At 39.3% G+C, this 15,497-nt stretch overlaps 1 protein-coding gene across 3 annotated transcripts in view; it reads right to left on the bottom strand.

The window, feature by feature from the left end:
• The window catches only part of LOC141434773 (zwei Ig domain protein zig-8-like), a 450,603-nt gene that overhangs the window by 176,236 nt on the left and 258,870 nt on the right, over positions 1-15,497 (bottom strand). The window contains exon 2 of one of the 3 annotated variants that reach the window (XM_074097209.1): positions 6,441-6,469. The exons of the other annotated variants lie outside the window; for them this stretch is intronic. Within the exon in view, the coding sequence (XP_073953310.1) occupies positions 6,441-6,469 (29 nt within the window). The remainder of the gene's footprint in view (positions 1-6,440; positions 6,470-15,497) is intronic. 3 annotated transcript variants of the gene reach the window in all.

Below are 15,497 nucleotides of genomic sequence, written 5' to 3'. Positions count from 1 at the left end.
TGCTAAATCAAAGACGTGTTATCCGTACAATATTTATTGCAAGACGAAATCTACCCGCTAATACAAATATGAACTTATTGTTTCTTTACCCGAATATATAACACCTCCACCCTTATTAACAAGTACACTTAAATATTTTATACGGCCATGTTCCATACAAAATTATAAACCTAGACTTAATCAGTGAACACCTGTTAATCTCAGCCTCTGCTCAAGATCAGTAATAAATAACACAGCTTAACTACTAGGTAATAAATATAACAACTTATATTAATGTGACAAGTAATTATTGTGTATGTAAACTAAATTAACAATGACATTATTGATATTCCTCGAATCCAAATCTTACAGGCGGTTTACGAACTCTCTTACTGTCGAGGCTGGTACTAGGTTCAGACGTTACAGTTTGATTATCCTTACAATTTATTATGCCGCCAGAAGGGCCATGGGGCTGGTTTATTGACACCTCGGGTCGGGTCGGTTCTGTCGGGCCAGCACCTATTTCGCCCGTCTCTATTAACTCGGACACGTCTCTGAAACTCTCCGACTGGGACTTGTTCCCTAAAGGTAAAACTAAAGAGCTGCGAGATTTCCTGTTTGTTTTTATAGACGGTATACGTACGTCCGCTGTCTCCTCAGAAACCCTACGCCTCAACTGATCTATATGTCTGTGTACCTCGGTTCCAGAATTAGTCGCTACCTTGTAATCAGTACTACCCATTCTATTAGAGACTTGTCCTGCGAGCCACTTGTCATCGGAGCGGTAATCACGGTACCACACCGCCTCTCCCTGGGCCAGGTCGCGCTGCGCGCCGCGGCCACACGCCGCCACCGACGCCTGACGCTCCCGAACCCGCGCTTCCCGCTCGGGCTTCAATTGGTCCAAGCGCATACGTAAGCGTAACCTTGTAATATCCTAGCGGGAGTTTCCCCAGTAGCATAGTGTTCCGTGTTTCTATACGTCAAAAGGTACCTATTGAGTGCGATGTCGGGGTCTAGCTTTTGTTTCTGGGCCTTTTTAATTACCCGCTTGCAAATTTTTACTGCGTTCTCCGCAGCCCCGTTCGACGAAGGGTGATACGGTGAAGAGAAAATGTGCTCAATGCCATTATTTTTAAGAAAACTCTCAAATTCAACACTAGTAAAAGGAGGGCCATTGTCACTCACTAATTGCTTTGGTAAACCGAACCTGGACCACATCTCGCGAATTACTGTAATTATAGCACGAGCAGTAGTACTTTTCATTTTCGCAGCTTCTATCCATTTTGAACAAGAGTCAACTGTGATCAAATATGTGGACCCTGCTATTGGTCCCAAAAAATCGATGTGTAATCTCGACCATGGACGGTCGGGCCACGGCCAAGCACACGGCGCGTGCGCAGGCGGCGCGTCGGCCACGCTAGCGCACACGGCGCATGCGCGACACGCCGCCTCCAGCGCTTCGTCCACTCCGGGCCACCACACATAGCTTCTGGCTGAGGCTTTTGTTTTTACGATGCCCATGTGGGAATCATGCAATTCATTGATAACCCGTTTCCTACAGGATGACGGAATCACTACCCGGTGTCCCCAAAGGATACACCCGAGTTCAATATATAGTTCATTGCGCCTATTAAAAAATGGTTTCATTTCACTAATTTCGATATCTGTAGGCCAACCATCCAACAAGTAACTAATAACTCTACATAGAATTGGGTCAGCGGCGGTTTCTCGTTTTAAAACCTTATAATCCAAAAGTAAAGCTTCTGAAGCAAAATGCAAATATGTTTGCTCGGGCAACTCGTCCTCGGAGCCTACCTCTTCTTTGTGTGTTTTAATTAAACGCGAAAGCACATCAGCTGCATTTTTGTCCGTACGTATGTATTCAATCTCAAAATCATAAGCTGACAGTTTGATTGCCCATCGTTGTAATCGACTCGCTGCTGTAGTGGGCACCCCAGTATTTGGACCGAAAATGGTAACTAGAGGTTTATGGTCAGTACGAAGCGTAAACTTCCTACCATATAAATACTGATGGAATTTATCTATCGCAAAAATAATCGCTAAAGCCTCCTTGTGTATCTGGCTGTAGTGTTTTTCGTGCGGGGTGAGCGCGCGCGACGCGTAGGTACGCCACCGCGCGCTCGGCGCCGTCGGCCGCGCGCTGCGCCAGCACGGCACCGACGCCGTACGCGCTGGCGTCGCACGTCACTATCGTGGGTCGCGCCATGTCGTAATGCGCCAGTACATCCACACTGCATAGCAACTTTTTAACTTTTAGAAAGGCAACATTGTGCTTCTTACCCCAACTAAATAGTCTTCCTTTCTTAAGCAATTCATAAAGTGGCATAAGGTAACTAGATAAATTATTTATAAATTTTCCATAAAAATTTACCATTCCTAAGAAAGATTTTAATTCCGTCGTATTCGAAGGATGGGGCATGTCTACTATAGGCTTAATTTTTTCCGGGTTAACCCTGACGCCGTCCTTATCTATAATAAACCCTAAATACTGCACTCGATCCGACATAAAATCGCACTTTTTCTTTTTAAGCTTTAAACCGTTACTCTGCAAGATCGTAAATACCTGTTCAATGGTATTTATATGACTTTGTAAATCTTTACTTTTAATTAAAATGTCGTCATAGAAAATTACCACGTCACGGATATTCTTGAACAGATTAACCATAAACTTCTGAAATATTCCTGGACTGGAGGATAAACCGAATACCAGTCGGTTATATTTGAAGAGGCCTCGATGGGTGTTGATCACAGTATAAGCCCTAGACTCGTCATCCAAAACGAGTTGGTTATAAGCCTGAGAAAGGTCCAACTTGGTGAAGTAATTATTATTTCCTAAACCGCTAAATAAATCATCTAATTTTGGAACCGGGTACCTATCGATCTGTAAAACGCGATTGAGAGTTACCTTGTAATCAGCACAGATACGTATACCGCCGTCAGCTTTAGTCGCGATCACGAGTGGGGTCGCCCAGTCGGAGTGGTCCACAGGCTCAATGACGCCGGCGCGCAGCATGGCGTCGAGCTCGGCGTCAACGCGCGCGCGCATGGCGTAGGGCAGCGGCCGCGCGCGGCAGAACACCGGCGTCGCGCCCGAGCGCACGCACAGCTTCACCGGCGCCCCGACGTACCGACCCAAAGTGTCACCGAACAGTGAATTATGCCTGGAAATAAGTTCATTTACTAATTCATATTTGCTCAATTTATTTTGACATTTTTGGGTGATATTATTAAAATTAATCTTAGGTATCTCGATATCTAATTCAAACAACCATTGACGGCCTAATAAATTAGTGGTTCCATTATCTATAACATATAAGTCCAACTTTTTGTTAATATTGTTATGAATCACTTCGGCTTCCAAGTATCCCATTGGTCGGATGACCGAACCATCGTAAAACTTCAACTTTAAACGGCAAGGCTTCACAGCTACCTCTTTATAATATTGTTGATAAACATTTCGACTTATACAAGACAAAGCTGATCCCGTATCGATTTCCATACTTAACGGCACCTTATTAACTAAAAGTGTCATACACACCGGTCTATAGCTCGTCAAAGACATCTGATATATCGGTTCTTCGTCGTCGTACTTATCGTCGGCGTCCGTATCGGTATCTTCCGAGCGTGCAGGTGCACCGCCGTCACTGCCAGGCTCCTGTAACCAGTACGAGGCCTGCGCCCGGCGCCCGCGCCAGCTCCGCGCCGCACGGCCGCCTCCGCGCCCGCGCCCGCCGCGCCCGCTGTGCCCCGTGCCGGCACCGCTACCGCCGCTATCCACGCCGGTCCCGCGTGATTTACTCCCGGCTCGTCCCGCCGAATCATACCGTCTTGGTCTCGCAAACATGTTTTCGGGACACATCCTTCTCAAATGGCCGATTCTCTTACAATAGCTGCAATCAAAATCCTTAAATTTGCAATTTTCCGTCTTGTGCTGAATATCGCCACACGCCATGCATTTGAATGCGATGTGAACTTTATTTATATCGACTGACGGCACATTATGATCGTTCTGGACCGCACTAGCATTCAGTTCCGCCGCCTCAAGTGTGGTTGCAGTTGACACCGCTTTTTTATAAGTCAACCCGTCATCCTCTGCAAATAATCTCTGCCGCGTAGTTTCACATCTTAAACCACACACAAACTGATCCCTCAAGTTTTCTTCCAAAGAAGTTTTAAATTCACATTTCCTGGACATGTTCTTTAAAACTGCCACATAATCTGCTATCGATTCGCCTTCCAACTGTCGCCGCTGTCTGAACTTGTAACGTTCGGCGAGAACGGACGGCTTAGGTTGCAAATGATCCCGTAGTACCTGCACCGCTTCGTCATAGGATAATTTCGAGGGTTTCTTAGGACTTGCTAAAGTCGATAACAGTTCATACGCTTCTTCGCCCATCAAGGAAATCAACGTTGGCAATCTAACGGCTTCGTCTACCTTATTCGCAAGGAAATACATTTCCAAACGCTCACAATAGACTGTCCAGTTCCCGTCTTTCATGTTAAACTCGCGTAATTGTCCCACTGACATTTTAGGCACACTGTCCGTATAATTTTGCACAATTTAACCAATTTTTATTCCTCGATCGCCACTGCTAAATCAAAGACGTGTTACCCGTACAATATTTATTGCAAGACAAAATCTACCCGCTAATACAAATATGAACTTATTGTTTCTTTACCCGAATATATAACAGATATTTTTCATCAAAATCGGTTAAGCCGTTTTTGAGATATTGAACTTTGAAGTGATAAACAATTGACAAGTGTGACAAGTGAGTGGGGTTTTTCCAACGTTTGGTTGGTTAGGTTATAATTATATTCGTAGGTAAGTATGTATACAAGTACATCCTTGATAGTCAGACAGAACCAACCCAAAAACAAAGGTATTAGTAGATTTATAGAGAAATAATAACTGACACATAAACTAATTTGTAGGTGTGATTAAGGTCGATCACTGGTCGGTTTAAAATAAATAAAAAACCGATTTGCGTTCTCATTTTCAACGACATAATTTTAACAACTCTCGTAGATTAACTCTCGATCCTTTGGCTTTGCGGAGGGATGTGGCGTCTCTCTGCATATTATACCGCATCTACCATGGGGAGTGTTCTGACGAACTTTTCAAATTGCTGCCTGCGGCTAAATTCCACTACCGCACTTCGAGGAACCGTCTGTCTTTTCATCCTCACCATCTTGATGATTGGCAGTCTAGTACCGTGCGTTTTAAGCGAGATTTCTTTCCTCGCACGACGAAGATCTGGAATCAGCTTACAGCGGCAACATTCCCGGAGCGTTACAACTTAGGGATTTTTAAAAAACGAGCCTACCAATTCCTTAAAGGGTCGGCAAACGCACCTGTGATTCCCCTCGTGTTGCGGGTGTCCATGGGCGACGGTGATCGCTCTCCATCAAGTGACCCGTCTGCTCGTTTTCCCCCTCGTTTTACAAAAAAAAAAACGCAAAATTGTAGTTTCGTTCACCTTAGCATAACGGCAAAGTATTCTGACCTTCAAATGAATACCATAAATTTAACACAAAATAAGACCAAAAGAATAAAGTCTTAAGAATAACAAAAGCTTGAATAGCGCTTACATGTTTCACATTGTCCAAAAAGAAAATCCAACTTTGCAGGGTTTGTTGTTTGGGCGCTTTTAAAAATCTTACTTTCGCTCGTTACGGCCGTGTAAAAATCTTTATTCTTTTATGTCAGAACAATAAAACGTACATTTTCTTTGTCCCCAAGTGTAAGCACTAAATATAAAGAGGATTTAAAATTATTGCGACGTCTTTGGGCCGCAGAGATTTAAATACATTAGGACAATTTATGTGTGGGACCGCCCCCATCCATCGTGCGGAATTGCTATGAAATGCGCCAAATGCGCTCAATATACCTAAACTATTAGGTACCTGTGTGTGTGTGTGTGTGTGTGTGTGTGTGTGTGTGTGTGTGTGTGTGTGTGTGCGTACGTGCGTGCGTGAGTGCGTGCGTGCGTGCGTGCGTGCGTGCGTGCGTGCGTGCGTGAGTGCGTGCGTGCGTGTGAATGTATGTGTGTGTGAGCGTAAAATGACTTTTTTATATTACATAAGAGGGGGCAAACGACCTGATGGGAAGCAATCATCGCCGCCCATGGATACCTGTCAACAGGAGGGGTATCACAGGTGTGTTGCCGGCTTTTTGAGAGACTGATAGGCTCGTTTTTAAAGATCCCTAAGTTTTACCGCTCCGGAAACACTGTCCCAGGAAGATAGTTCCATACTTTACTCGTGCGTGGAAATAAATTTCGCTTATAAGGGACAATCTTGGACTAATTTAGATGAAATTTGGTATGCAGATAACTGGATCTACTATGAAATAGCACATATGCTACATTTAACAATATTCCCACGGATAGGGTTCGAGTAAAAAATATTTTTTTCTATCAACAATTGAATAGTACCTTGCTTGAGAGATGGCTCGTATAATTACCTGAAAAGAAAATAAAAGGTTTCGTTACATAAGTACTAATATAAAAATCGTATCAATATTTTTACAAAACGTTTTAGAACTAGTAGTTATTTAAAAGCTCTAAAAATAAAATAAAGTAAAGTAAATCATACCCATTATTATTACGGCTTGTTTTCAAGTAGTTTATTTTTGCAAGGTTAACATTTATGTGAGGGCTCTCGAAGACAAATTAAGAGATATAATTTCAAAGAAACGAATTACTTGCCTAGAGTTGATAAATAAATATTATGATTACCTCGTCTTGGAAAATCAACTGTCGGTCGCTTAAATATCGCAAACTGTATGACGAGCGTCGGTTGTCGCCGTGCGCACTGTCGCACTGAGTTTCATAGTACCAGGCATCCAGTTCTTGTCAAACGCGAAGCCCGTTAGGCTAGCGGACGCGGCGGCTATTATCGACATTTCAGATGGCAATCATCATCATCAGCCAGAATGAACGCCACAATGAACGACAACTCGCCACTTGCATCCACCGGTTTCCCGCCACTCTCACGATGTCGTCAGTCCACCTGATGGGAGGCCTGCCAACGCTTCGTCTTCCGGTTCGTCCACGGTCCACGGTTCGGCCACATCGCTCGAAGAACAGATAACCGTTGGGGGAGAAAAGTCCTCGAGTGGCGACCACGAACCAGCAGGGCTACTACGAAACTCGAAACTAATGCGGTCCCTCTGACACTTATACTACTTAATACTAGAGCGAGAGGGACGGTACGATACGAACTGCGAGTTTCGAGTTTCGTAGTAGCCCTGCTGATGGCAATATCCCCTGACAATTCAACTCTACGAACAAATATACAAAGCCAAACTGTTATTGTACGCATAATACGTTTATTTCAATACAAATAACTCAATAAGGCTAAATATAAAAATGCCCATTTCACATATATGTTTACCGTCAGCCTATAAAAAGTTACACAATGTAATAAAACAGTCATTTGTCAAAACGACTGAACTATAACGTTGTTTTATTGTTGTGGTTCCACTGTAATTCAAGGACTGTGTATTATACTTCGGGAGTGGAGTTATAGCAATCAATACGAGCTTAGGGCATAAGTAAGTAAAGAGTAGAGGAGATTCACGATTTTTTTATATTCAAACTAGCTGTTGCTAGCGACTCCGTTCGTGTAGAAGTATTAAAAATAGTTTACGTCCTATTCTCAGACCTACCGAATATACAAAAAAAATCATAAAGATCGGTCAAGCCGTTTCGGAGAAGTTTGGTCACAACACCAGAATTTTATATATTAGATATTTTTTTACAAAATTCAAAAAGTATTAATGCAGCTAATTCAGGTCACTCAGGTCACTGACCTTTACTCATCACAGTGTCATCTTTATACTAGTAATCATCATCAGTCGGCAGACGTCCACTGTTGAACAAAGGCCAACTCGCCACTTGCATCCACCGGTTGCCCACAATTCTCGTCATCGTCAATCCACCTAGTGGGAGGCCTGCCACCGATTCGTCTTCCAGTTCATGGTCGCCATTCGAGGACCGTTCTCCCCCAACAGTAATCTATTCTTCGAACGATGTGCTAAATTTGATTAGGTACTATTCTATATTGTTACTTCGACAGGACCTCAATTAGCGACAAAATGTACCAAATAAATACAATTTTCCTTACTAACAGCATTAAGAAATAAATCCATGGCTATTTAGTACCAATCGCAAGGACAATAATAATAAAACAGGCCATAATTGTACTACAATAGCGTAACGAGCAGTATTGAATCCTACCACATTGGAATAAGAGTTCTAATATCTTACTTTCATAATTGTATAAATAATTCCCGGTATTCCTAGAGATTTTTGTGGATTATAAGAAAAGCCGTATGCTGCCTCTGCTACACAGTAAAGAAGGTATGTAGCTGTATGAGTTTGTTGGTTTTTAAACAGTCAAAAAACTATAATAAATGAAAGCTATAATAATAGTCATTAACACGTTTTCTTTGAATATTCTATCGATGTTCATACAGCAAAAATACTCATATTCTATCTTCTAAGTAGCTACAGTTTCCCCTTGTTAACGCATTTTTTTGTAATAATTCTATATTGCATAATCAGTTGAGGCATAATTGTAAAAGCGCAGAAACTAATAACGCGTAATTCTATTTCGCAGAATTTCATCACCCATATCCAATCTAAGCCTAGCTAAGAATGATTTTAACGTATAATTTGCGAATTTCGAAATATGCTAGGGCAGAACAAAAAATGAGTGACGCATTAATTAGTAATGCAGAAAGTTACTTTCACATAATTTGATTTCACCGATTTTATAAACTGTATAGCCTAATCAGTTTTGTTAATGCGGCGAGATAAAGCAAGTCGATCAAATCCGACGGTTGTAAAATACAATACAAATAAAATATAACTAGACTAACACAGCTTTTTTTACCATTACAAGGTTTTTCATAAATTTTGGTTCACAAAATGTTTCCACACAACGGACGATGTTCAAAGTTACCGCTTTAAAGCACGTGACTACATTTTAAATAAAAAAAACGATGAAAAACTTAAAGCAGTGTTCAAACTAACCAAACTATCTTTTGACATTCCAGTAGATCTTAAAGCTCCTTTTATTATTGAAAGCAATCATTTACTTTAAGGGAACAGAACCGCCATTTCTATTGAATCTAGTCTAAACAAGCGAAACGTAATGCAATAGTTTTAACCTACTTTAAACCAATTTTGCGACGAAAGGAAATAGGCAAAGGTGGCTAGGCAAACTGTGCCAAGTATTATTTTACTGTTTAATGGGTTTTATGACTTCCCTATGCATTTGTGACATAATTTAAAACTTTTATATAAAAATTTGATTGACTGCATGAACCACTGGAGGTGTGGTCTTAAATTTGGCAGGGTTTTTTTTGAATTCTCACGGGATACAAAACTAAGTAGATTATATTATTAATTCTTTCATGAAGGTGAAATCGCGGGCTTGTGATAGTTATAGAAGTTATTTATTTAGTAAGATATAGACATAAACATATTATATTATTTTTAAAGGATTGCAGGGCATTAAAATGTAAGTAAGTAGTACAATCGCCAACATATTAAAGGTCACGCAGAAAACCTCCTATTAATCAGTGGATTAAAAACCAGTACCTGATTAAAAAACTTTCCAAATATTAAATAAAAAACAAACAATTAACTGCCGAGACTATAACATATAGACAAACACGATAGATTTATGACCGCCATAAAAATACTTTTATCGAAAAAACGTAAAACACTTGACTACAAAAACAGTGAATACCAATTTTATTGTCTATGAACTGAATAACTCAGGTACGGACGTGAATAACGATTTGATCGGGTAAACTGGGATGTGATTACTCACGAAATGCCGTTCAATTATTGTATAAAATGATTGACATGTTGGTGTTAACACTATAAATTATGTCGTGTAATGTGAAAAATACAAAAGAATAAAAAATATGTTCTAAGTTTACCAGTTCTACGACACAATAGATGAAATGCCTCTGCCTTTTGTTAAAGAAAAAATAAGTTGGCATAATTTTGTATTTGACATTGACATTGTTTACTATCAATGTAAACATTGGTGTAAGTACCGAAGAAAATTAAAAGATTATTAAAACTACCTACTTAATGGACAAACCCGTATGGAAAATGATCTACTCCTGGTAGATTTGTACTCTGCAGCGCTAAAACCGCCGGGAATCTTCATATCTTTAGTCCTTTTGGCGCGCCAAATAGTCAAATGTTTATTATCGTCTGTCGAAAATCCGTATGAAAGTTATTTACATTGATATTTACAATACAGTAAGTATCACAGCGAAAATCGTCGTGAAAATCTTTTATTTTTGATCAAATATATTATTTGAACCAAATTTGGACACACAAAATACACCACAAACCAGTTTAAGACAATGCCAACGTCAGATGTCAGCTCACGTAAAACTTTTATTTCGATCGAGATAAGACGCCAGTTACGCCATTTTAGAATAAGTGAATAATAATAATGATTTGTAATTAATTATCATTCACATATTAGTAGGATTATGTAAAAGGGCTGATTTTAAGCCTACCAACATTTATTATTTTGATTTTCACATTCCAGCGTACTCTCCTATCATGATATAACCATTCCTATCACTCCTATGGTAATATTTGTTTCATTCAGTTACAATAACTTATGGACTATTAAAAAAAGTTGTATGTTGATGCAAACAACATAAGATTGGTTATTTGGAATCTTTTTGTATTTTTTTATTTCAATTCCAAATTTTTTGTTACTTTTACGGTCATCCCGTAAAACCCATATTATATAGGTTATATAGGTATTATATAGGTTTATATAGGTTTACGGGATTACCAAAAAGTAACAAAAATTTGGAATTGAAATAAATATACAAAACATTCCAAATAACCAATTTAATTTTGTGCTTAATATAACGATATCTCTTGTCCGGGTGAGCGGTTAGTTCCGATGGAGTGCCGAAAAGTTTCTCGATGAGGGCTACGGCATAGATGTCGCTAGTGTCGCTGCTTAAGTAGCTAAATAAGAAACAACACAAGTTGAGATATGAGGTGCATAGGAGAAATTCGTGTCTGTATCGTTGTCCAGCGGTGGTGTAGCGGTATAGAACACGGCACGGAATGCCGAGGACCTGGGTTCGATTCCCAGCGCTGGTCTTATTTTTCTGGTTTTTCTGTGCATCTATATTTTAGTTTGTATTTTCGATACAAACAACATACTTTTACAATGTTAGCATTAAATCCTAAGGTACAATGTAAGTTGGTAATGCGAAACTATACTGAATCAAGGTAAAATATAGCTTCAAAACAAATTTACACAAATAAAGCTACATAAAAGGTAATATAGTATCGTAAAAGAATAAAGTAACATGTATCAAAAATTTCAACAACAGCTTATTCAATAACGATCCGGTTTCTCTATATCGTCCGTCTGTTACAGGGCTTCATTTCTTGAATCATAATAGACACTTAAAATAGCAGTCAACCAAGCAATTATGTACCGTCAATTCTAGGCTAGCACATCAGCATTAACTACATCCCTCTGTAAAGCTACGTTCACACCACCCGTTGACGCAGTACGAGTATTCAACACTTTTATAAATCTGGGGTACCGACTAACCACTATATCGGTTAAAAGTTTAATGTTCAAAGTAACCCTTTCCAAGGTTAAAGTTCAATGTGCATGTGACGCAATTCCCTAGCCAATTCGAGCCACAGATTTATCTCCGAACGCTATTTAAACAAACCAGCGTTCCTTTTCTTAAAAATATGAAAATCGCACGTAATGGCTGAACACCGCAGATTTTCCTAAAATAAATAACTCGAAAATGGAAAAAAATGCCTTACAACGCTATGTCGTTAGCGGATCCCATCGATCAATCTAATAACAGAGCCCGGGGAAGCGCTACTGCTGGAACTCGCGCTAAACTCGCTTGTTTATTCTATTCCCCTATTTCGCCCTGGATTTTGCCCGCGATTATTTACATTAAATTCCATGTTTTTTTTTATTTTTTATATTGATGGGAATTCTCAAAATCACATCGTATTTTTCTTAAACGTTGTATGATGGAAACTCGTGTCTTTAATGTTTTCGAAGATAAGTACCGTTTGAGGATTTCGGTTCATGGGCCAATCTCCGATCCAGGACGTATCGGGAAAAAGTAACTCGCTGTGTGTTTTCAGGGAGCCCTTTTACACACGCTTTTAATTTAACACGCACAAGACATACATATTACATTACCTTTTCACGTGTATTATACTATTTTGTTGAAAGGCATAGAGATAGCTTATAAGGGATATGCCCTGTTAGATTAACGTGTACATATAGGTATAGCGTCTGTGGCGCCAACTCGTACATCCTGCATGGCGCTATCAGAGTTTCTAAATTCAAATGTACAAATATAAGTTCAAACTCTCTTCTTTCGGGCTTCAGTCCCCAGGAGCTACATCTAGCTGGAGAGACAATTCTTTTTATCTGTTGTCTATGGTCACATAGCACATGATAATTTTTATTACAGAGAACCCACGGGAACTATGCAATTGGTTGCAATTGTATTTAGTCCGTCAATAGATTATCAGAAAATATTGGTCCCGTAAAATTGCGTTCAAATCCCGGCTCGCCCCTGAGTTTTTAGAAATCCATGAGCGAAATTACTTTTGAAATTTACCATGAGCTTTACGGTGAAGGAAAAAATCAGAACAACATACTGAGAGGGCCTGTGCACAGTACTGGGACGTATATAGGCTGAGATGATGATGATGATGATGTTTGATTCCGTATTTTTATGATGTTGGTTTTTGGAGTCTTTTTGTATTTTTTATTTCAACTCCAAATTTGTTACTTTTACGGGTATCCCGTGAAACCATATCGAAAATACAACTGAGACAATGGATGCACAGAAAAACCAGAAAAAGAGACCAGCGCTGGAATCGAACCCAGCCTACCCCACCTATGTCGTGGGTATGACACGCTGTTCGACATGCTGTAGTCCGTGTTGCGTTACATCCCGTGCCTGATTCGTTCCTAATGGTCATGGTTTGATACGGTCTAGTGGGTAGAGACCTTAAACAATTCGAATATTTTAAAATTTATGAGGCATTCTTAACACTTCAACTGAACGTAGATATAGTTTGATATAGTTAGTGTTTGTATTGTACTAAGGGGCCCATACATCCCTGTATTTCTTTTTTTATTATTTTGTAATTTTTTTCTTTAATGTATAATTAGTTTTTAAGTATTTTATTTGTAATTATATTTTATGAAAAAATGACTTTTTCTGCAGTTCTTGCGGCGCATTCTTCTTGAATGGTCAATTGATGCTCTCTGCTTTCCGAAAGCGCTGGTAGTTGAAAAAATTACGTGTAAAAGTGCCCATTGCGGCCTATTTACTGAATAAATCATTTGAATTTGAATTTGAATTTGAATCTATCGCGAGTAACTAGTAACGCTATAAAATAAGCTTTATTTTTACAACCAAGTCACGTTGAATCTGCTTAAAATAGTTTAGCGCGTCGTGTTTTTGCCACACTGTAAATCAAATGTGTGCTCGACCATGATAAAGTGAATAAATAGAAACTTGTAAAAAATGAAAAGCGGGACTTTTTATAGGGACCCGTAACTCAATAGGGAAAAAACGGAAGCCTTATAAGATTATACTTTGTTGTGCAATTATTTATGGTGTTTAAGTACCTGAGCAACCGAGCTTAGTACTTAGTACCGAGCCGAGACACAACAAGCTTTTCCTAGAGATAAGACCAAACTAGATCAATTGGTCGCCACTGAAAACCACCTTATAGAAAATTTTACCGAAATTATTAGACCCGTTTACGAGATCTCAGAAAACCCTATTATGTGAAGATGCAAACCCAATACAATGTTTTAATGCCCGTCAACTTGTAACCACGGCCGCTGCAATGACGCGTCGAACTTGGAGCTTATTTTAACAATAAATAGTAAATTAATTAAGCTCCTAAAAATACTTGTTTATTAAGTAGTTACTTGTGAATATGTTTAGATGTTTGTTACGTAATTAATAACTGCTTGATGGATTTAGATAAAACCTGTCTTAACACATAAAATATTTTTATCCGGGAAAGTTGCTTAGCTCTCGTGAGATAGCGATAACTCATTTTTAATGGACGAAATCGAAGCCATAGCTTCAAACCGGTACACATATTATCGGTTTAATGCCGGTATAGTTTGCAACCCTTAATTCCACATATCGGTTAAGATATCATCTTATAAAGCCCCTATAAGTATTTTTGGTATTGGCTTGAAACCTTGGTCGCGGGCAACCCCTATTAAACAAATTTACAAGAATTGCTCTTTACAAAGTGATGTAAAATCGAGAACTGAGTGAGTTCACTGCGTTACCATGGTGATCTTAACAGATTGGAGATTTCGACCCCTCCTTTACCTTTGATTCTTTGTGACTTTTTAAGTAATTTATGGTTCATTTGAACCCTTTTCCAGCTTTGGCGTAATTTAACTTTGCGTAAAAGTAGTTGAGATAATTATCTCGAAAAATTCGGTCAGATGCGAGTGTTCAGTTTAGTATAAATTTGTAGAAGTATTTTGAATATCCAGTGTTATAGCAAAGTTCTTCTTCTCTATGAAATGTACAGTGCGGGTTATTTAGATAAATTAAAACATTATGCAAGAAACATATGTCATGCATTCTCCTCCTGTCTCCACACTGCAAGAACACACCACAAATCACACAAAACCCATCTATCACCATAATAAGGTCGCCAATGAGCAAAGTTATAATTACTTCAGTTCATTGATTGGACCTTCGCAAAAGTAACGCCCTGATGAAATTATCTTAATCCTTGCTTTGTTGTGCGAGTCCGACATGCGCTTGGCTGATTTTAAGGGTTGCGGAGCCAAAATGGCAAAAACGGAACCCTTTATAGTTTCGCCATGTCTGTCTGTCTGTCTGTCCATCCCGTCCGCGGCTTTGCTCAGGGACTATCAATGCTAGAATGCTGTAATTTTGCACGGATATATATGTAAACTATGCCGACAAAATGATACAATAAAAAATTAAAAAAACATTTGTTTAGGGTACCACCCATAGACGTAAAGCGGGGGTGATTTTTTTCTTATCCAACCCTATAGTGTGGGGTATTGTTGGATAGGTTTGATAGGCCGATTTTTCGATTCAGTGATCTGTTTGCGAAATATTCAACTTTAAAAGTGCAAATTTTCATTAAAATCGAGCGTCCCCCCCTTTAAATCTAAACCGGTAGGTAGAAAAATTTGAAAAATTCAGAATGGTAGTAAGTATATCAAACTTTCAAGGAAACTATAACAGTTAAGTTTGCTTGAGAATTGTTAGTAGTTTAAGAGTAAATAGCAGCCTAAGGTATAAAATATACCTAAACTATGAGATTCCGTATAAAAATACGAAATCCTTAGAAAATATTACTTAATTTTTTCGTAATGGCTACGGAACCCTATTTCGGGCGTGTTCGACACGCTCTTGC

Source organism: Choristoneura fumiferana, chromosome 14 (assembly GCF_025370935.1).
Source record: "Choristoneura fumiferana chromosome 14, NRCan_CFum_1, whole genome shotgun sequence".
In the NCBI taxonomy this organism is placed as follows: domain Eukaryota; kingdom Metazoa; phylum Arthropoda; class Insecta; order Lepidoptera; family Tortricidae; genus Choristoneura; species Choristoneura fumiferana.
This window is presented reverse-complemented; position numbering and strand designations above follow the sequence as displayed.